General features: G+C 32.2%; 1 protein-coding gene and 1 pseudogene across 1 annotated transcript; both read right to left on the bottom strand.

Annotated features, from left to right (window-relative positions):
• Window positions 1-6,767: 6,767 nt before the first annotated feature.
• On the bottom strand, window positions 6,768-10,771 carry LOC109184825 (50S ribosomal protein L15, chloroplastic). The gene is made up of 4 exons (XM_019334871.1): window positions 10,633-10,771; window positions 8,828-9,176; window positions 7,420-7,571; window positions 6,768-7,216 (listed from the first exon to the last, which is right to left on the bottom strand). Exons 1-4 carry the CDS (start codon window positions 10,714-10,716, stop codon window positions 6,998-7,000), a joined length of 804 nt encoding a protein of 267 aa, XP_019190416.1. The 5' UTR covers window positions 10,717-10,771; the 3' UTR covers window positions 6,768-6,997.
• Window positions 10,772-13,711: 2,940 nt separating this feature from the next.
• Window positions 13,712-23,226, bottom strand: LOC109184824 (annotated as a pseudogene).
• Between the last annotated feature and the right edge of the window lie 896 nt (window positions 23,227-24,122).

The following is a 24,122-nucleotide window of genomic DNA, read 5'->3' on the forward strand; positions in this document are numbered from 1 at the left end:
AGCATCCTGGAAATAAATTTTAAAAAAGCCAAACATCAGATCGTGCTAATTGCCATCAATGACTACAACACCACCCTTTTCATAAATTGCATCGCACTGGAACACTACACACAACACATTAGAACACACTTCTCAGCTTACACTGCCTTCATGAGTTTCCTGATCAATTCCACCAGGGATGTCAATTTCCTTGGTCAAGATGAAAGCATTACCGGTTTTTCCCAGGATGACCAATACATCGTATCCCTCTTTCACAAACTGAGAGCAAATTCCGCTATCAATATTAGAGATTGCTATCTGTTAACACAATTTAGAGAACTATGTTCATATTTTTTTTCTCTATATTGTAATTGGTATAAATCATGTCTCTTGGGGCATCTTTTGAGCATACACTAATGATGAAGATATAGAGGATGTGGAATGAAAATTATAAAGTTATGCAGCCTTAAACTTTTTTTTTTTTTTTTTTGCTTTTTAATGATTTCCTAATGCTAGGCTTAGTTGCTTGTGATTACATATTACGTGCGAGAACACCCAATCCCCTGAGGATGATATTTTACACCCGTAAACTCACCATCACTCATTTTTGCTACAACCATGAATCTTTAGCCCGGATCCACAGACGGCTGGAAATGAAGAGAAATTTTCTTCAGAAGATAACAAGTGGCAGGAGTTATGTGTGTATATACAGAGTGCCTCCCAGTCTCACAGAGGTCAACACTGACACCATTGCACCTGAGATGGTGTCTATCGGGCCTTACCATCGTGGCAAAGACAAGGTTTTCGAATTTGCGAACTACGAATGGAACTATCTTGACTCTATCATGTGCTTCACCCGGATGAATGGGAATGATCTAGTCAGAATCATTAGATCCATGCCAGACTTGGAAAGAAGCGCAAGAATATGCTACTCTAAGCCAATTCCAATTTCAAGCACGGACATTGCTGAGATGTTGATATTGGATAGCTGCTTCATTCTTGGATCTATGTTGTATGTATACACAAGCCAAAAAGATGAACCCACCCACTCTATTCCAATTGTCACCAGGGATCTACTGAAGCTTGAGAATTAACTCTCATTTTCCATTCTTGAAATGATGTATGATCTTTTAAAGAGTGATTTACTAGAATTTCTTGCCTTGAAATTCTTCAATCTGGCATTTTCAAGGAAAGATCAATAAATCCTCAAAGAATTATCCATAACGGCAGAACCCAAACATCTTCTTAATAGGAAATAGAGTTGATTAGGCTCTGATACAAGATAGTATCCTCAAATGTTTATCAGAGTCTCCCAAAGGTTCTTACCGCTCTAATACTATCTTGTACCAGAGCCTAATCAATTCTATTTCCTATGTCCAAAATTTTTCACAATCTGGCTCCCAAAGGATCACACCGCTCTGTGATACCATCTTGTATCAGAGCTAAATTAATTATATTTTTTATGTGTAATATCTCGTGCTCTGGTGCCATCACTAAGGACGGATCAAGAAATCCTCACATGTTTATCAATTACTGTAGAACCCAAACATCTCATTGATTTGGCTTACTCAAGCTATCTGAAATCTATTGTAAACCCATGACCTGTGACATACACATCACCATATTCAGATCAATCAATCCAATGCCTGAGGCTACTAAAAAAATATGGAATCTAGATCAGGCCAATAAAAGCAAACAGCTTCCTGGAAATAAATTTCAAGAAAACCAAACATCAGATCTTGCCAATTGCCATCAATGACTACACCACCACCCTTTTCATCAACTGCATCGCACTGGAGCAGTGCACCCAACACATTAGAACACACTTCTCAGCTTACATTGCCTTCATGAGTTTCCTGATCAATTCCATCAGGGATGTCAATTTCCTTGGCCATGATGGAATCATTACCGGTTTTTCCCAGGATGACCAATACATCGTCTCCCTCTTTCACAAACTGAGAGCAAATTCCGCTATCAATATTAGAGATTGCTATCTGTCAACACAATTTAGAGAACTAGGTTCATATTTTTTTTTCTCTATATTGTAATTGGTATAAATCATGTCTCTTGGGCATCTTTTGAGCATACACTAATGATGAAGATATAGAGGATGTGGAATGAAGATCATAAAGTTATGCAGCCTTAAACTTGTTTTTTATTTTTTTTCTTTTTAATGATTTCCTAATGCTAGGCCTAGTTGCTTGTGATTACATATTACGTGCGAGAACACCCAATCCCCTGAGGATGATATTTTACACCCGTAAACTCACCATCATTCATTTTTGCTACAACCATGAATCTTTAGACTGGATCCACAGACGGCTGGAAATGAAGAGAAATTTTCTTCAGAAAATAACAAGCGGCAGGAGTTATGTGTGTATATACAGAGTGCCTCCCAGTCTCACAGAGGTCAACACTGACACCATTGCGCCTGAGATGGTGTCTATTGGGCCTTACCATCGTGGCAAAGACAAGGTTTTCGAATTTGAGAACTACGAATGGAGCTATCTTGACTCTATCATGTGCTTCACCAGGATGAATGGGAATGATCTAGACAGAATCATTAGATCCATGCCAGACTTGGAAAGAAGCGCAAGAATATGCTACTCTAAGCCAATTCCAATTTCAAGCACGGACATTGCTGAGATGGTGATATTGGATAGCTGCTTCATTCTTGAATCTATGTTGTATGTATACACAAGCCAAAAAGATGAACCCACCCACTCTGTTCCAATTGTCACCAGGGACCTACTGAAGCTTGAGAATTAACTCCCATTTTTCATTCTTGAAATGATGTATGATCTTTTAAAGAGTGATTCACTAGAATTTCTTGCCTTGAAATTCTTCAATCTGGCATTGTCAAGGAAAGATCAATAAATCCTCAAAGGTTTATCCATAACGGCAGAACCCAAACATCTTCTTAATAGGAAATAGAGTTGATTAGGCTCTGATACAAGATGGTATCCTCAAATGTTTATCAGAGTCTCCCAAAGGTTCTTACTGCTCTAATACTATCTTGTACCAGAGCCTAATCAATTCTATTTCCTATGTCCAAAATTTTCACAATCTGGCTCCCAAAGAATCCAGCGCTCTCTGATACCATCTTGTATCAGAGCCAAATTAATTATATTTTTTATGTGCAATATCTCAAGCTCTGGTGCCATCGCTAAGGACGGATCAAGAAATCCTCACATGTTTATCAATTACTGTAGAACCCAAACATAAAGCTATCTGAAATCTATTGGAAACCCATGACCTGTGACATACACATCACCATATTCAGATCAATCAATCCAATGCGTGAGGCTACTACAAAAATCTGGAATCTAGATCCGGCCAGTAAAAGCAAACATCTTACTGGAAATAAATTTCAAGAAAGCCAAACATCATATCCTACTCATTGCCATCAATGACTGCACCCTTTTAATACAAAAATAATGTACCTTTAGTACAAAAATAATGTACTTTTAATATATTCAAAATGTACCTGATATTCATGGTTCACACAATTTGTGTGGACTATGGTCCATACAATAATTTGCCTTTCTCGATACGCTAGGCTCAAAAGAGCTAGTATACACAATGCTTGATATAACGGTCCAAAAAATAAATAAATAACAAGTACTATAACATGTCCATTTTCTATAAAATTAACCAAACAGAACAAAAAAAAAAAAAAAAAAAAAAAAAAAAACTTTTTGTCAAACCGAAAAAAAAAAAAAAAAAAAAAAAATTTGACCTTCCGCCAAACATTATAAAATTAAAATATTTTTTAAAAAAATGAGTCATTTTCTAAAAATCATTTTCCATAAAACATTTTTCAAGTTTCCAAATTAACCCTAAAATTCTTACTTAACCAAATTATTACCCAAATTTTAATTTTATGACTTCTTAAATTTATATACTATTATTTTTTAAAAAAATATTCCAATATAACTATGATTTTAACATTGTGTACTAATATTACACAATAATTATATCGTGAACCAGGGTGCACCCAAACACATCCTCTCCTTATACATGTTTTTCAACTTAAATTTATTTTTATCTTTTTCTTTTTATAAAAATAAAACTAATGTACAAAAAATATATTATTAAAAATCTCTAATTAAGATCTTTTAAAAGACACCCATATTGATATTTTAAAAATGAAAATAAATTCATACGTATATAAAGTCGTTACTTTAATATAATGCTTATGTACATTAAACTTTGTATTTATGAACCCAGAAAAAATATTACGAATATACTATAAAGTGAATGAAAGTACATTATGATATACATTTATTTTATTGTCTATGGACATTAACGTTTATGTTTATGGATATATAGAACAAATATTATAAGTATAATACATGATAAATGTTACTCCTTATTAAACATGATGCGTCTATACTCTGTAGTATAATATTTATGCACATTAAACTTTGTTTTTATGAGCATATAGAAAGAACATTGTGAACCTATTATAAAGTAAATAAAATAAATATGATCTACATTTTTTTTTTTGAAAGTTACTGGCTCTATTACATTGTAGTATCTGTTCATATACTTTCTCAACCTACTGAAACACAAAGAACCAATAACGCCTCCATTGTAAATATGATCTACATTTAGTTTAGTGTTTATGGACATATAATAAATATTATGAACATAGTATAAGATGAATGTTACGAAGTATTAAACATTATGCGACTATAATATAATGTTTATGTACATTAAACTTTGTTTTTATGAACATATAGAATGAAAACCTACTATTAAATTAATAAAAATACATATGATGTACATTTAGTTTAATATTATGAAGTTATGAACATTAAGGTTTAGGTTTATTAACATAGTACATGATAATATTATTAAATATGATGCACTAGTTGAGACTTAATATAAAATAACGTCGTTTTAGACCAAGCAAGATGAACTTTAGTCCACAATATAATTTACCAATATTAGACACTTACTTTTGCGCATGGCACATCAAAAAAAAAAAAAAAAAAGACTAGCAAGTTTATTACTTGAGCAAATTATGCTGTGCATCCGTGTGCACCATGCATGATGCACACGGGTGTAAAAACAACGTCATTTTGACTAAAAACGTGCGTCCAACTTAAAAAAAAAAAAAAAAAAAAAATCAGTTTCGATTCCCGTCAACATTATGTTGTGCATAATTTCTAAACATATAGTTATAAAATTATGGATGTATAGTTATGCAATTCTGGATTTATAGTTATGAAATTATGGATGTGTAGTTATGCAATTCTGAATGTATAGTTATGAAGTTATGAAATTCTGGATTTATAGTTATGAAGTTATGGATATGTAGTTATGCAATTCTGAATGTATAGTTATGAAGTTATGAAATTCTGGATTTATAGTTATGAAGTTATGGATATGTAGTTATGCAATTCTGGATGTATAGTAATGAAGTCATGGATGTGTAGTTATGCAATTCTGCATGTATAGTAATGAAGTTATGGATGTGTAGTTATGCAATTCTGGATGTATAGTAATGAAGTTATAGATGTGTAGTTATGCAATTCTGGATGTATAGTTATGCAATTCTGGATTTATAGTTATGAAATTATGGATGTGTAGTTATGCAATTCTGGCTTTTTTTTTTTATTTTTTAATTCAACGTCAAAACGACGTCTTTTTTGCATCTGTATGCACCATACATAGTGCACACGGATGCACATCATAACGATCCTATTACTTGCCACCCAATCTCAATTGGGAGGAATTGTTGGGCTACAATAAGCCCAACAAACTACACTCCGTATCGTGGACCATGATCTACCTTACATTAAGAACCATAGTCTAAAACTATATTCAGATTATTTATCTGCAGTTAATATATTATATACCTTCAGTTAACATATTATATATATATATAAATAAAATATATTAATTACAGATATATAATATGTTAATTGTAGATACATAATATATTAGTTGTAGTAGATATTTAATTTATTAATGTACATAATATGTTAACTCCATATTCATAATTTGAATGTTGTTTGCTATAACAATTAAGCCTTATATAATGGAGAATCAATATAACATTAGTAACACGACTTATAATCAAAATATATTAAATAATTCGTAACTTCTTCCCCTAAATTCTTTTTTCTTTTTGTGTGAATAAAATTAATGTATAAAAAAATATTTACTTACAAAAGTTCTAATTGATATCAATACCCATCTTAATTTTTTTTAATAAATATATAAATTCATAAAGTCATTACTACAAATTTATCAAGTAAAATTTATAAGTTCATAAAGTCACTATGCAAGTTTATTAAGTAACTACTTTAATGTAAATTTATTAAATCAGTATTAAATGTTTATTAAATAATTACTGCTAATTCATAAAAAAAAAATATTGTAAGTTCATAAAGTTAATATTAAAAATTCATCACATAATTATTGAAATAATATATTTAAATATATATATATATATATATATATATATATATATATATATATATATATATTAATTTAAAATATATAAATAAGATATTTTTAATGATATACGGAGTATTATTTATACATTAATTGTATTTATACAAAAATAATAATATGTTTAAGTAATATTAATTAATTAATGCTATTTTATGAACTTATAATATTGTTTTAATGAAAACAATTTTTTTTATAAAATTACAAAAAATTATTTTTATGATGTGAATCTATCATATATAGCATAGATTTCTAGTTCATGATATAATTTCCCTACTAGGGAGGGACTTGTTTCTAAGTGAATAGATCCACCCTTAAAGGCATTTTACCAATAATAGCTAGCGTTGAAATGACAATTGGCAATCAAACAAGGTATTTCCTCCCTATAAAATGAAAGATTGAAAACCTGGAATATGCTCATATCTAAGATTTAGACCGTGCCTAATCTGTAGAATTAACAGAATATAGTATTCAGCGTAATACAACCAAGGGAAGAAATTATAGTTGGAGAACAAAATGACAAGACCTAATTACATCACTCACATAGGCTGCATCAAGAAGAAGAGTCGGCCGATTCTGCGGCTGCTCTTTTCTTGGCAAAATATTCTTCCGCTCTGGCAAGGTTCTTAGCGACTGATGGCTTCACCCACTTCTTTCGCCCTGGTAGAACAGTCAATGAACAACCGGCAGCCTCCAGCTTCTCCTTCGCTGATTCTGAAAAGGCTCGGGCTTTCAAGCTTAGCTTCACGCTAAGCTCACCGTCACCTAAGATCTGAAAGAAAGAAATATATGAGCCAATGAATTAACAGTTCATATTGGGATAAGCCCAGAACGGTAATAAATGCAAATTGCACACAAATTTCTACATATAATATCAAGTTATTCTCCGTGTAAACAGGAAAGTCTATGGATGCATTGTACTGTTAATTGATTGTTATAACATGAAAGTAAAAATATTTAATTACTTATCATTACCTTTAATGGTAATCTCCTTTCTCTTCCAGATGGGTTTATAATGCCCCTCTCTTTCAAGGATTCAAGAGAGACCTCTTCCCCTTCACTAAATCCAGCAGCTTCTATGTCTTTCAAGTTCACTGGGACATATTTTGGTAGTCCAGCATGCATACCTTTTATTCATGTGGGTTAGTTAAAGTGTCAAGACAATTAAGGGCAGACCACAGAGAACGGATAATAAATTCCAATACTAGATCCAAACAATTAGCAACGGATGTTATCATTTACCAGACAAGCCACTTAGACAAATATGAAGTAACTATGCACACCATTGATATAGTAGCTGAATTAACTAAAACAAATATATATATGGAGGGCAGTGCTTTAGTTCCATTATGTACAATATAAATGGAGGAAATACAAAAATTTAGCAAAAGAATAATTAACACATATTTCAGCTTAAGAAAAGTATGTGCAATTTAGGAAAATACATTTCCCAATTCCCATTGTCAGATAAAACTGAACCTTTTAATTTTCAGCATCCTAATGTGTTTCAGAGGGGGTTGAAAATCAATACAAAAACTGTCCACTTCATACCTTCTGATCTAATTCTTAGGTGAGACTTTATGTGCTTATTTTATTATTTTAAATTGAAAGTAACAAATAGCTATTTTTTCTAATGCTCTTCTATATTACTCAATATGATTTTTAACTAAAAGGAACAAAAATTAAGTAGACTAATTTTTCTCCTTAAGAAATGGGTTCTATGGGCTAAAGAGATGGTGGTTCACAGCTCTAATTTATTGAGCCCCTTTTTTCTCCATTCATCATCTGGATTTCTGACAGTGAAAAGCTTAGTGGACTTATCTTTGATGCTATCAGTGCAAGGCTAGAGGCACAATGGTTAATTTAAAGTTTTTGAGTAAGATACAGGTAGTGTAAGAAACAGAGAATTGTAATCTTTTAACTGAGTTAGCATAATAGTTTTTACATTTTGAGATTATATTCAGACTGAACCACTCGTCCACTCTTGGCATGAGTGTGGTCTCATTTTAGCTAATACATTTTATTTTATTTTTAGTGTCAACTATTCAGCTTTACACGAGTGTGGTCTCATTTTAGTTCTCCTGTTGTGAAATCTTTAACAGCTATAAGAGTTGAAAATAAATGCTAACACATGTTTGCAAATGTACAGTAAGAATACGCTATTTCCAAATAAATGATGTAAGTAATCATCCCATGTAAACAAACACTGCAACTAAAATCACATTATCCCACAAAAAGCTTCAATGTTTTAAACCAAATAATAATAATAATAATAATAATAATAATAATAATAATAATAATAATAATAATAATAATAATAATAATAAGGTACAAACAAAAGTACAATTTAGTATTATAGAAAATGTTTTAGGAAAGAAATTACCTCCAGCAATGCCTCTGAGCTTGGGAATTCTCCTATAGAGTGGCATTTGGCCCCCTTCAAACCCCTTTCGGACTCCAGGTCCAGACCTTGATTTCTGACCTCGCATCCCAAACCCACAGCTGCCCCCTTGCCCAGCCGAGTGACCCCTACCCTTTCTCTTCCGGTTCTTAGTAGACCCAGGTTGAGGGCCTAAGTTATTGAGCCGGAATCGGACTGCAGCTGTCATAGTATCTGCTAAAACTGGAGCTTGGTTGAATACAGTGAATGAAGTTCTTGAACTGGGTTTTTGGTTGCTGAGTTTTAAACATCGAAATTGACTTCGGTTTGCTTTCAAAATGCTCACATTTCCCTGAGAAATAATATAAATTAATGAAAATATGTGCATGTGTTTGTATAAAATACATTTGTATACATGTGTGTGTGTGTAGTTTGTTTAGCCTTGTGTAAGGAGCAGAGGTGCCCATATACTGGTCATTGTAAGCTTCAATTATACTGGACAGTAATGATAGTTAGAAGACATGTCTGATGATGCCCCTTTTTACTATAAGATGAAAAAGACACCAAATAAAGATGGAAACAAGGAACACCACCAATCCCTTGTTGTTCTAGGTAATTAAAGAAGAAGTTACAACATAATTTTTCATTGTGCTATTCAAAAGTCATAACAAAATAAAACATACGGAGTATATATTTGTAAAGTAACATTACCTAAGTTACAAAATTTTGGAATGGAAGCAAATTAAATTATTAATAAAAAATAAAAAAAGCAATTACACCATTACAAAAGTGACGACAACAAAAAAAACCAGATGAATACTGTATATAAAACAAATTCTTATGATGCATAACAAGTTACTTGTTCTCCTCTCATGCAACAAAAAAGTTGCAAAACTTTTGAATTGCTCCACCTTTGAACTAAATGAGACTTCATTTTTATCCTAATGTATGAGCAGACCAAATCAGAACACAGCTCCACTCTCACAACCAGCATTAGTGTAATCACTAAGCACAAAGCCAAAGTTTTACAATTTCAACAAACTAACCATGAATTTCAACAAGAGAAATAAAGCAAATTAATAGACTAACTGTACCGAAAACATGAAACATATTTCCACTTATATATATTATATCCATTAGAGAAAATAAGCAAATACAAACAGGGAAAAAAATGAAAAAGCAAGCACATAGGCAACCAGAATTTCAAATAAGTAGTGGTTTAAAGTCTGTTGTTATTTCAATAGGTTTGTGGTTCTTAAGTTTAATTTAGGGCATAAACTACCCTGGTCCATGGTATGCATGCAAAAAATTACTCACTTTGAATGATGCAATTGTTTATTTAAATGATATCTACAAGCACACAAACTATTGTCACATTCCATATGTATAGAATGTTCACATTCAATCCATTTACAAATAAACTAACACCAATGTCCACCAGAGAATTATTCTAAAGTTCTAATTAGTAGCCTCAAAATGATTAAACAATTTCCAGTTTTACCCTAATTGCACAAGCACCCATCAGAAAACCCTAAGATACTAAGATGGATAAACTGCAGTGCAAATTGGAGGAGATTTCGTTATCATTTTCATTTTCAAAAACGAGCAAGGAACGAGAAATTTCAGGAGGAGAGCAAACTTAGAAGCCACTGTCGGCCCTCATCTAGAAACAAGTAAAATCTCTACTGAAATGAAAGAAAATCCCCCAAAAATTGAAGGAGATTTTGAACAATCAAGACGAGAAATTGTAGTTCTTTGATTGTCCATATGGATTATATAAAGATAAACATAAAGAGATAGAATTGTACCTTGAATGCGGAGCAGAGTTGAGGATAGACTGCTCCACTGGAAGTGGAAGGGATTGGGGAAGATAGGGAGAGAAGGGAAGCCATGGCCGTGCGTGCAGCTGCAGATAACGGGGACTGGAGCCAAAGTAAGGATAAAAGGATTGCAATTCTTTTTCTTTTTTTCTTTTTTTTTTAAGAGATTATTTTTAAAAAGCTTTTAAATTAAACCATTTCTAAATTATTTCTCCTATCTCTCTAGTCTCTTCCCCTATTAGATTGTTGGCATCTATAAAATATTCCATCACTTTTAAAAGCTATTCTCAATTTCTCATTTTTTTTCATTATATTATATTTAGACCATCGCTTAATTTAAAATATCAAATTCTATACCAAAAATATCAAATTCTATACCAAAAATAATATTCTCAATTTGATTTTGATGTTAATGTTAAAATTATAATTATTAATCATATTATAATTATTAGCAGAAAAACATAAATTTACTTTGTAATAAAAATTATTTTTTAAACTATCAAAGTTATATTTGTGAAAATCTTATGTTTTGGAGAAAACTTACATTTTTTTTTAATAAAAATTTACGAGGTATTTTTTTATCATAATATTTCTGTTTATAATGAGAAAAAATATAAATGATGTTGTTGGGATTATTTTGGTTTTAGAATTAATTATTTTGCTTTAAACTTTGGGTGTATGGTGTAGAATTAAATGCTGTTGTTGGGATTTATAGAACCCTATAATGTTTTGTATGGATGTTAGTAGTTGTCTTGCATCTATATGGATGTAATAGATGTAACGGTAATACCCCTTGAATCCTAAGTATTTATATTTTAATGGTGGATGCCTAATATTTTATGCTCATAGTTCCTTGTTGATAGGTTGTGATGAATGTCTTAGTATTGTTTAGTGGTTGGAAAACTAGGGGTGTTACATTAGATTTATTCGGCACTTCGCATTCCTCCTCTACTTAGAAATTGTATTTCAATCAAATTGATTTTATTTTTATTTTTATTGTGGTTATCCTTTGTTATACCCAAGGTTATATTTTATATATATTTGCAGTCGATCAAGATTTGGTGGGTGTTTCAGTAAGTGATGTTGATGAAGCTTACGAGTTGTATAACGATTATGCTTATAAAGTTGGTTTTAGTGTGAGGGTGGGTAAACAACGTTATAACGGTTCTACTAACATAGTTAAAATGAAGAAATTTTCTTGTTCTAAGGCTGGTCATAAGGTTAATGTAAACCCTAACGTTAAGCCTTATTCAAAAATTGATTTAAGGACGAGATGTGGTGCGTTTGTTCAGTTTAATATAGATGAGAATGGGGTGTGCACAGTTACGAAATATGAGAAAGGGCATAATCATGAGTTATGCATTTCAGACAAGAGTCATCTACTTCGTTCACATAGAAGAGTGGGAAAGAATTAGCTTTCATATTTAAAAGATTTGAAGAGGAGTGGAGTTGCATTGACAGATGGTATTAGGATTTTGAAACATCAATCAGGGCCATTTGTTAATTTCACAAACCAAGATGCTTATAATTATCTATTTTATGATACATTGAAGAGTTCGGATGGAACTTATTCTAATTCTTTAATTGAAATATTTAGGACGAGGCGGTGTAATGAGACTGATTTTTTCTTGGATTTCGAAGTTGATGTTGATGCAAGATTATGCCGTTTTTTTTTTTTTTTTGGAGGGACAGTCAAATGAGACAAGATTATGAGTTGTTTGGAGATTTGGTAGTGCATGATACAACATATTGGACTAACAAATACGATATGATTTGTGGTCCTTTTGTAGTAATGAATCATTATTGCATTAATGTAATGTTCGGATGTGATTTTTTTTTTTAATTTTTTTAATTTTTTTTTATGAATGATGGATAGAATCCTTTGTGTGGTTGTTTAGAATATTTTTAAGATCTATGGATGATAAGGTGTCCACAGTCCATTATGATGGATCAATTCGCGACTATGGCTGCTGCTATTTCTCAAGTCTTTCTAACATCACGTCATCGTCTTTGCATATGGCATATTGGTGAGAATTCAAATAAGCATATCAAGACATTAAAGAATAAGAAGGATTTCTTAGATTTATTTAACTATTTGTTGAAATACACAAATACCAAAACTGAGTTTGAATTTTATTGGACAATGTATGCCTTTTCATTTATGTTATGAATTTGTTGTGTTGAATTTATGTTACTGCAGTGTTCAATTTTTTATCCATGTGCAGAGTACGATTTGTGGAGTTTACTGTTTTTAATGGATTATTCATTCATTTTGAGTATCTATAGTATTGAAATTGTGTTCATTCAGTATTTTTGTGAACATGTATTAGAGATTTGATGATCTTATTTTTTGTTGAACTTTTTTCTTTCTTTCATACGCCTTAGTGATTGTTTATTATTGTGTTGGAGTTAATTCCAGCAATGGTCCTTCGACTATGTTGATTTTTCAAAATTAGTCCTTGATTTTTAATTTGGACATTTTACCTCCCTTGACTTTCAATTTCTTTCCAATTAAGGTCCTTTCGTCATATTACGGTAAATTAGACTTTAAAGGAAAGGGTAAAGTAGTTATTTCATCTGCCTAATGTATAATTCTTCGTATTTCTTCTATTTATACGCGACTTCAAACATCAAATTCACTTAATTGCTTAATTCTTAATGAAATTTTGTTCTTAATGTTAGTAGTTCTTGAAACTTAAGATGCGTGATTTTTATACTTAAAATGCGTGACTTTTGTACTTAAGTGCGTGATTGATATACTTAATGTGAGTAGTCATTGAAACTTTAAAAATGTACTCTTTGTATACATACAAGTGAACCTCTTTTCATTAATAAATGCTTGTATACATACACAAGAAATTGTACTCTTTGTAACCTCAAGGTCACAAGCTCAAATTCCAGTTCTCTTAATTTTTGAGTCGATCAGGCTATGAAAACCTAAACTATTTTACCTCATTGTGGTCTTTTGTCAATTAAGATTACAAAATAAAATTTGCTCGGTACACAATACACACACTCTCGAGTAGTGACCAAACAACACTAAAGTAGGCCATATATAAAATAAATATTTATAACAAAACATGAAATATTCCATAATCAAATGAATCAAATGTATAATGTATTCCAATAAAAGTTGCAAATTCAGAATGAAATACATACATAAACAGAAACAGACTCCTCACAATCCACTTCTTGTCAGGTTCTTGAAAACCCTTTTCCCTGCTTGCTTTGATTCTCCACTATCAATCAATACAACAATAAGAATACTAATCCAACCCTTAACAGAACTTACCAGAACAAAACCTAAAAACACCATAATACCTTACTACCAAACACACAAAATCATCAAAAGCAAACTGCAAATACACAGATTCTACTCATAAAAATATGCCACTAATTGACAGTTTCAGATTCAAATCATGGTCTAATCATGTTGGATATCAATGCTGCACTATACTTATTTCCCCATAAGTCACCATCCTGTAAGTCAAGGACACTGCCATCGTGACCGGGCGTCACCCATCTTGTAACTCACTTGGTTATGCATATCATTCTTAAAACAAATTGACATTAACCATTTAACCACACCTAAACCACAACAAAGCTAAGGGCAGAACTCGACCGACACCCAACAAATCAGTCATCAAAACACTCGGCCACAACAGAGGAATATTTTAAGATAAAAAAACAGTGAGATTAAGGCTCAGATCCATTATAATCAGGAATTGGAACTCTAGACACCACCAAATCCATGGCTGCAAAAGCAGAGCTTGCATGTGAACATATTCACATACAAATCCACATTGCCCCGCCAAGATAAGGGGGGCCACAGCATCTCAATACCCTTTTTGCCCAAAAGAATTATCATCACAGCCCCAAATTTATTTAATTTCCAGTATTGTGATGTTTGAGCTTAGAACAAGAGAATCACAACACACAGACAAGCAGCCATATCAGAAACAAGAAAACACCATATCCACCAAATGGTACTTAGGCGCCAAATCGTTAATTCTGCAGTTTATATATATATATACACACACACACACAGTGTGGAAAAGGGTTGTTGAATGGAAACTGAAAGAAATCATTGGCTAAGCAGAGAACTGAGAGAAGATCAACCACCCCAAGAAACTTCTGACATCTCTGTTAAAGCCTCAGTCTTTGGGCTGAAATTTCAAGAAAAACAGAACCCAGTGGCTCAGATCTGTGTTTCGTTGGCGCAAAAGAGAAGCCAATGCCGCCATGGCTGCGAACAACCGGGGTACAGATCCGGGTCGCCCCGCCAAGATACGGGCTCGGTCCATCTCAATCGCCAACAAACAAGCTACTCAATCGTTATGCTGTGCAACCGTATACAACAAAAACCCCATTACGATTTAGATTCCCATGTTTCAACCAAACGCCCCTAAGTAATCGATGCAAGAAAGCAGTATAATTTGCCAGTAATAACAGAAATTAAAGCATAATATCCATGAAAAATACAAGGAATTCAGAACCAAGCATGCCTTAAGATACGAAAGATCTACTTTTCATGCTCTCTTCTGTTCTCTTGCATTTTCTGAAAGGGCTGTTGATTTCTTTTTGACGAAAATTGAGAAATCATTGGCAAATCAGAGAGCGGCAACCACCCTTTCAAGAAATCCCATCTCTCTGTTGCCCTCATTATTCCTTTCTAGGGCTACAAGGAAAGGTTTTTTTTTTTGGAACACTGACTGAGAGGTTTAAACCTCTCATTTATCTAGTGTTATATCATTGACCAGGTCTACCCTACTTATTCTCCACCCTAATCCTGATTATATCTACTTATTCTCCATCTTATCTTGATTATATATACATACAATTATCATATGTATTTTATTTAATAAATTATATTCAAAAGATTTATGATTTTACTAAATTTAAATCATTGTTCTTCCAAAAGACTGAACATCAACCCTAATGACAAATTTAAAGCATTGTTAAATTTAGGAGTGGACAATTTGGTTCGATTTTTTTTTTTTTTTGAACCGAATTAGTAATATACAGAAAAATCGAACGGTTCGGTTAAAAATCGAACCAAACTAAACGATTTGGTAAAAATCGAACCGAACCAAATATCGTTTGATTATCTTAATAATAATAATAATAATAATAATAATAATAATAATAATAATAATAAGTAAATCTAAGTCCATTGATGCCTGCTCCGCCGTTCAGTTCATATTCTCACTAGTATCTCTCTTAAATTTTTTTACTTAATTTCTTTATGGCTTGTTCTCTACTTTGCACTTTTGTTGTTTGTCGCAATTGTTCTTTACCTCACAATTATATTTAACTTGAGTTATTTTTACAATATTCAGTATTTTCATTAGTTTCATGTTTCTATGAAAGTAATGTGCTTTAACATCATTATAATTTTGATTTTCAGTGCACTGAAATTATTTTCTAGTACTAAAATATATTTTCAGTGCACTGGAAAATAATATTCTAGTGCACTAACAATGACGGATTGCATCTAAAAATTAACTATACAGTACTTGACACTTGTTTTTCAAATATTCTTCTAAGGCTGAACCCCAACCCTAAGGGCCCCCTACACCCCGACCCGACAGAGCATTTGGAAGGATGTAAATCACGGGGCAAATTATATCATGCACCATGGTGCGTGATCAATCATGCACCGCGCGTCTTTTTTTTAAAATGAAAATAAACAGTATTTGTTTTCCGCCGTTTCGCACCCTTTTGCAAAAAGTAACCCTGTTCTTCAGTGTCATTTTGTATACACTGCAGTGTCAGTTCAACACAACTACAGTTTCATTTCGATATAACTATAGTTTCATTCGATATTTATAGATTCAAATATGTGAAAATGTTATTTAATTTTATTTTATATACACTATAATTTCATTAAAACACAACTACATGATCATTTTGATATAATTACAGCTTCATTGTACAATATACACTCAAATATGTGAAATGTTATTTAGTTTCATTTTATATATACTGCAGTTTCATTTTACTATAACTACAGTATCATTTTGATATAACTGCAGTGTCGGTTTAGATATACTGTAGTGTCAGTTGGTGTTTAATACACCAAACAAGCGGACCCCGTTAACTATAACGGTGGGCCGTTTCTTTACTTAAAGAAACGGCGCCGTTTTTTACCGCGGTGCACATGCACCGCGGTCTATGATATAACGACTGAAATCACGGCAACTCAACTGAACATGAACCACAGAGGCTAGACCTTTGCTCACTGCGCACAAGGAACCCCCTCACTTTGAGAGGTTGCTCCCACACTGCCGCTGGTGAGACTCGATCCCTGGTCATTCTTCCAAACTATATAGATAGATGATTATTCATTTTATCAATAAAATATTCAAAGTGAGCCAACGGATGTGTCGGTTGTGCAAAAAAAGAAAAACCAACTGATGTTTGATAATTAGTACTTAGTAGTGTGTTTGAACTTTGGATTGCCATTTTGTTATATAATGTTTAGACTTCGGATTTGGACTATATGAATATGTATTGTTTGATAGTAAGTTTGTAAAATTAGGAAATATTTGAATTTGAGGTTCTCAAACCGAACCGAATACCGAGCCGAAATCGAATTTTTTCAAACCGAATCGAACTATAATGTTAAACCGAATGGTATCATATTTTTTTAATACCGAAACCAAAAAAATCGAACCGAATCCTGAAATGCCTACCCCTAGTTAAATTTGGTGTTACTTTTTGATTAGTTGTAATAATTTTGAATTAATACCATCCGAAGTCCTCCTAGTATAGTGCTTTTGCCACGTTTAGTCCTAAACTTTCAAATTGATCATCTGTGGTCTTTCGACTTTCAAATTTAACCATTCGTGATCCAAGTTAACAACCCATGGTCCTTCAAGTTTCAAAATTTAACCAGTTGTGGTCCTCTTGAAAGGACCATGGTTGGTTAAAATTTAATAGTCGAAGGACCATGGGTGGTTAACTTGGACCACGAATGGTTAAATTTGAAAGTCGAAGACCACATATGGTCAATTTGAAAGTTTAAGACTAAACGTGTCAAAACCACTATACTCGGAGGATCTCGGATGATATTAACTCTAATAATTTTACATTATCAAATTAATAATGTAATAATTTCTGAATATTAATTTAGAGACTTTATAAATACCTAATTCGAGAGAGTTCTGAATATTCTAATCCATCTCACGGGTTATCTTTTTTATGTTTTACTATAAGCAATATCTAAAATTGTTCACAATTGCTCCTACTTTGTTGACAATTTTTATTTTATAAATTTGTTATAATGATGACTAGGGCTTTATTTGGTACAACTTTTTTTTTTTTTTTTGAAAGCTACTGGTTCTATTATATTGTAGTATCTGTTCATATACTTTCTCAACCTACTGAAACACAAAAAACCACACTAAGGCTTGAAATCATAATCTTCCAAATAGAAGTCCAACCCGGATACCATTAGACCACGTAGTCCTAGTTGGTACAACTTATTTTATTTAAACTATAAATAAGTTATAAGCTCTATTTGGTAAAATATGGAGAACTTAAAATAATAGTTTATTTTAAAAATAAATTCCTTGCCTTTAAACTTTTTTTTTTCCTTTTTATCTTTATTAATTTACAAAAATGACACCACATACCTTTATTAATCAACAATTAATTTTATCAAACACTTTCATTTTAATTAGTTAGTTTATTAGCAACTAACTTTTCAACTTTTAATTTTCAGCTAGGCGTGCCAAGCAGAACTCTAGGAGTGCAAAAGGTTTAGTTGTTCCTTTCTTTTCTTTTTGACTAGTATGGTAAAGTCAATGAGTAGCTGCACATATATCATTTTACAAATAATGGTAAGTTATTCATTTCGCATACACTAAAGATGTTTATGCACATTAATATTTTGTTAAGATATTTTTAGAAGGGTTGTTATCAATTTTCTAATAAAATTTGTCAACAGTTGTATTTTATTGACAACATCAAGAGCATGCAACCATCTTTTTGGTACACTATCAAAATTGCTAGATATATTGCAAAGTTATTCTCCACAAGATAAGTATATATGTACAAATTATACATGTTTTGTGTTTGATAATTTTCTTTGTGTTAATAGGAGAGATGCCAACAAAATATTGCAACTAACAGACTATTAGGGGGCGTTTGGTTCAGGTCATCTTAGATTACCTAGGTAATCTGAGTCTGGTAATGTTATATTACCTTGTTTGGTTCAAGTTATAAGATTACCTGGTAATGTTATATTACCTGAAAGCTGATGTGGCGGTAATGTTTCAAGGTAATGTGATTACCCCCAATTTTTTAGGTAATCTTAGATTACCTTGAATTATTCCAACTTTGCCCTTGTTAACTAATCCTTATATAATAATAATAATAATAATAATAATAATAATAATAATAATAATAATAATAATGAAATTAATATATGTTTATATAATCAAATATATATGTGTATATTTATATATTTAATTTTTTTAATATTTAAGCATCGATACACACACACACACACACACACACACACACACACACACACACACACACACACACACACACACACACACACACATATATATATATATATATATATATATATATATATATATATATATATATATATATATTATTGAGGACATTATTGTAAATTGATCCATATAACTTAAAATATAACTTTGAACCAAACAAGGTAATATTATATTACACTATCCAAACCAAACACACAAAGTAATCTTACATTCCCAACATCTCACATTACCTTCCGGGAGGTAATCCTATTACCTGGGGTAATCCAAGATTCCGTGAACCAAACGCCCCCTTAGTTCATTCAAATGATCCATTGACAATACAAAATTTATTCAATTTAGTAAATTAGAGGATTATATTAAGTAAATTTTACGTAGTAAAAAAAATTTGTGTTAATAAGTAGTCAAATTAAAGGCCAAATTGAAAATTATTGTTTATGGAGTCATGGGGCCCTATCTAGGGAGGCCATAGTCTCTCAACTGGCTCGTAAAGGTAAGAACATAATGTTATGGGGTTGGGCTTGGTTGATAAGGTAGTGACACGTGGTGATCTATTGTGATAACAAGTGAGTGGACATGGTTGATTCGAGCATGTCAACCACTCATTTTTAGGGGATGTCACTATATAAGGGTGTCGTTACCACCCCCTCCCCCCTCCCCCCTCGTTCTAACATCATCAAGTATTCACAATTAGGATATCTAGTTCAGTGTCCTCCTACCTATTATTTCAACAACTAGACTAGGGTTCAAATTAAATTTCTGAAAGTTTAGGATTAGTCTTGGACCAATCTCTGAAAATTTAGGATTAGTCTTGTACCTAGTGTCAAAAGTATGGTATTTATTTTTTAGTCCATTGTCAATATTATTTGTGCCTAGTGTTTGATTAATATGAGTACTATTTTTTACCCATCCAATTTATATATCATACTTCGTTTATGATGAGCCTGGTCTTATAAAACCATCATTAGTATCGTCTGTGAAGACCATTATGAAAGTAATGTGTTTCTAAAATCTACTCAACTTCACACACCCCCCCCCCCCCCCCCCTCTTTTTTCTTCCTCAAAATTTGCTTCAAGATACACTGAAATTGTTGAATTTGAAAGTGAACGTTCAACTAGCTAGGGAACACGACCAGTCCAACCAACACTACTACACAGAAGGCTTTAACGTCGGCTAAAAAGCGACGTTGTTCTGGGCGACGTTGTATAATAAACATACCACTTCGGTTAAATAAAAACCAACGTTGTATTTTTTTTATTTAATTAATACAACTTACAACGTCGGTTATTACGAAATAACCGACGTTTTATGTATTTAATTTAAAAAAAAAAAAACACGTTAGTTTTTTGTTAAAAACCAACGTGTCATGTTATTAAAAAAAATAAAAAAAAATTGTGCCTACAGCCAGGGAATTGTAGGGATGCCAAAATCATGTTGTTTCTTGCATATGATGTGTTTGATGTGGAAGAAATCAAAGGCGATGATGAATCATTCTTTGACAAAAACTAACCCATTACAGAACATATAATCTCTGTCAAAAGAATTTTCCTATACACATTACACCTTGCTACCTTGGAGCCTTGAATTATCTGTCCAAAAATGTCAAAAAGATGAGTCAGTTCGGCAGCTTCATATCACTTAATCAAATAGAAAATGTGGCATTTAAAATACTCATGAAATTTCATGCACAAAGCATCTTTTTAAAGATAAACTAAGTACACCAATGCTTCCAAAGCATAGCAGTGAGTATTTAAAGATAAAAATCAACTGGAATCTAAAGAAAGTGAGGAACTAAAGTGAGCAAGAGTTAGTACCACTTTAGACACTAACTTAAATACAACCATAAAATAAAATGCAGGCATGTCATGGAGCTCTTACATACTCATTATTTTGGATATCAAAAAACTGTAATGTAAAATAAATCTAATCAATAGAACTCAAATTCTAAAAATGGAAATCATCCCCACCTTTCAAGCTAAAAACATCAAAATCTAATCAATAAAAGAAGCAATGTAAACCTTCAGCCGTTACATTTTCATCCTAGTTTTCTCTTCTCCCCATTGTCTTTTTGTGTTGAAACTATAATCCACTGGAAATTCATACAATCAAAATCCAACTATCCACCTGCCTGGTGCTAGAGAATCACTGAAAGTAAACCAATAACAAGTTCCCCATTGGCTCAAGATTAAGATGTAATTTTTTTTTTAATATACATTCTCAATCTGGATACGGTAGTGATATCTAAGGAAAACAAAACCCTTGTTTTACACATTTCCAGGCAAAATGCAACTTATTTTTGCCCAAATATTCACAATTCTAAGCAACTATAAGCAGATATCTGAAGATGACCTAGTAACATCTTTTTTTTTTTCCCACATTGCAACTCATATTTATGAAAAATACATAAATTGGATGATGAATTCCATCATTTACCTTTGCAACTGCCTTTGGGGATACTCTCCTCCTAGTCTTACATCAACACATTGGCGAACCTTGTCTTCACTGAGTTTTGGGTTAGCCTAAAGAATGTCGCAAAGAATTAGAAAAACCAAATGAACAGAAAAGCTTAGATATTTTGGAGTTGAGCACAATACCCATGTAACAAGACTTTGTTGGCCTCGTGGAAGGGTATGATCAACAAGTTTACGTCTTGTGAGCAGCTCAAGAAGGACAACACCAAAGTTATATACATCACTTTTTGAATTTAGCTGCCCAATCATTGCATATCTACCAATTCACAAAAATAAGAATTAAAGATGCTTCAACATATACCAATGATGTAATCAGTTCAAAACAGGAAAGGACACAAAGATTAATAGTTTGACATTTCCTACATACTGTAACATTGGCATACGCAGGGGAGAGAAGAATACAAGCAATATGCATAAAGTAGGTATGAGAACCATATTAATTTGCTCAGGAGCATGATAACCAAATGTCCCAAGGACACGAGTTGAGTGATGACGAGCTGCCATATCAGGAGACTGATTGGATAAATCAAAATCAGAAATTTTAGCTACATATTCATAAAAAATTAGTACATTGCTGGATTTGATATCTCGATGCACAAGTTCAAGTTCAGCTTTTTCATGCAGATATCCAAGGCCCTTAGCTGCTCCTACATCAATTTTAACTTGCTGGGCCTAGGAAAGTATAGGGCCAGGCTGAGCCCCTTTTACTCCCTTCCTCCCTAAAACATACAAGTAAAAATATTAAAATCTACTCCTTCACATATTCAGACAGTGTGAATATGCTGGAAAATGATGAAGGATAAATTGTACTTACTCTTTTCCTAATAGTTTTTTTTTTTTTTACAATTAAACTACCCAAAAAATAATACTCCGTAATAATAAAAACCAAAATGAATGGCATAATTTCACTATTGAATATCCTTCTAGTAGATATTCAGCAAAACCAATCTAGAAAAGTATGCTCAAGCTTAAAAAAAAAAAGAAAAAAAAAAAAAAAAAAAAACTCACAAGTTGGAAATGTAATAAACTAAATTGGACATGCATCATATGAACAACTTTAAAGTTGGGAATTTCCTCTATAGCAATTCAACAATAGTGTTGCATGGAAGTCCATAAGGCAAAAAAAATAGCACAAGGAGCAGAATGACAATAATAACTATGTTGGAAAACAATTCAGAAATGCTATGTCATACCATGGAGAATATCGTGAAGTAATCGGTTTGATGCAAATTCATAAGCAAGTATACACTGATTTCCATCAACACAATAATCAAGTAGTTCAACAAAATTTTCATGTTTTAACATTGAAATCATAGACACCTGTAAACATCAAGTGCTTAGCAGTATTATTCGGTGAGGTAAAAATTGGTCCAGATATTCAGTAGCACTTGTGCCAAGAATTCATCTTCGGGTTGTATGCTTGCATCCAACTTCTTAATTGCAGCAGCCCTCCCATTTTTGAGGTCCCCATAATATACTCTTCCATATGAACCTTCCCATATTAAAGAAGTAGTCCCAACAAATATGAGATCGCCATAAGGTCATCAATTGGTATTGCAGGGACTGCAATAGGCTGAACTTTCATAGCTTGAACACCACCGGTTGAGGCATCTTTGCAGTAGGCAGCCGCTAGCACAAACTCGATCTCAAGCAAACTTACTCCCTACTCAACTTAGCACTCCCTAAGCTTGGAGGAGGCCGACAAGAGAACAATTAGAGCCCTAGGGCAGGAGACCCAAGGTCACGACATGAACAACATGGAAAGAAGGAACCATACAAAACAGGAGATACCAAACCCTCATTCAGATCTTCTTGGAGGGAAGGAGGAGACCTGACTCGAGAAGCGACAAAGAAGATAAACGACCAGTAATCAACTAATGCGTAAGTAGAGAGAATGAATCAAAAGAAAAAGTAGATATGAATAGATACTTAACGATTTAACTAGTGACATTAATAGTTTGAGTTTGTGTATTATTATTACTGAGTGATGTGATACCCATATAATCACCAAGTCATCTAATCATGTACTAAATGATTTAACTATTGACATTAATAGATTGAGAAAGTAGATATGAACAGATACTACATTGTAATAGAATGTTGAAAATAATGAACCAAGTCGATTTAATATCGCAAAATAATATTTATATATACACACGAAAGTATATAAAATATTATTCGATATATATATATATATATATATATATATATATATATATATATATATATATATATGTATGTATGTATGTATGTATAACTGAGGGGTGTATAACTGAGGGGGCGATTTAGGCGATTTATATATATATATATATATATATATATATATATATATATATATATATATGTATGTATAACTGAGGGGTGTATAACTGAGGGGGCGATTTAGGCGATTTATATATACATACATACATACATACATACATACATACATATATATATATATATATATATATATATATATATATATATATATATATATAT

This window comes from Ipomoea nil, unplaced genomic scaffold, assembly GCF_001879475.1.
Source record: "Ipomoea nil cultivar Tokyo-kokei standard unplaced genomic scaffold, Asagao_1.1 scaffold1286, whole genome shotgun sequence".
NCBI lineage: Eukaryota > Viridiplantae > Streptophyta > Magnoliopsida > Solanales > Convolvulaceae > Ipomoea > Ipomoea nil.

What these genes read in the sequence shown, in the direction of transcription:
- LOC109184825 (XM_019334871.1), bottom strand. Translation starts at nt 10,716, where the DNA reads ATGGCTTCCCTTCTCTCCCTATCTTCCCCAATCCCTTCCACTTCCAGT. An exon ending in GCTCAGAGGCATTGCTGGAG is followed by an intron (nt 7,572 to 8,827) that starts GTAATTTCTTTC and finishes CATGAATAAAAG; the next exon opens with GTATGCATGCTGGACTACCA. An exon ending in AAAGGAGATTACCATTAAAG is followed by an intron (nt 7,217 to 7,419) that starts GTAATGATAAGT and finishes TCTTTCTTTCAG; the next exon opens with ATCTTAGGTGACGGTGAGCT.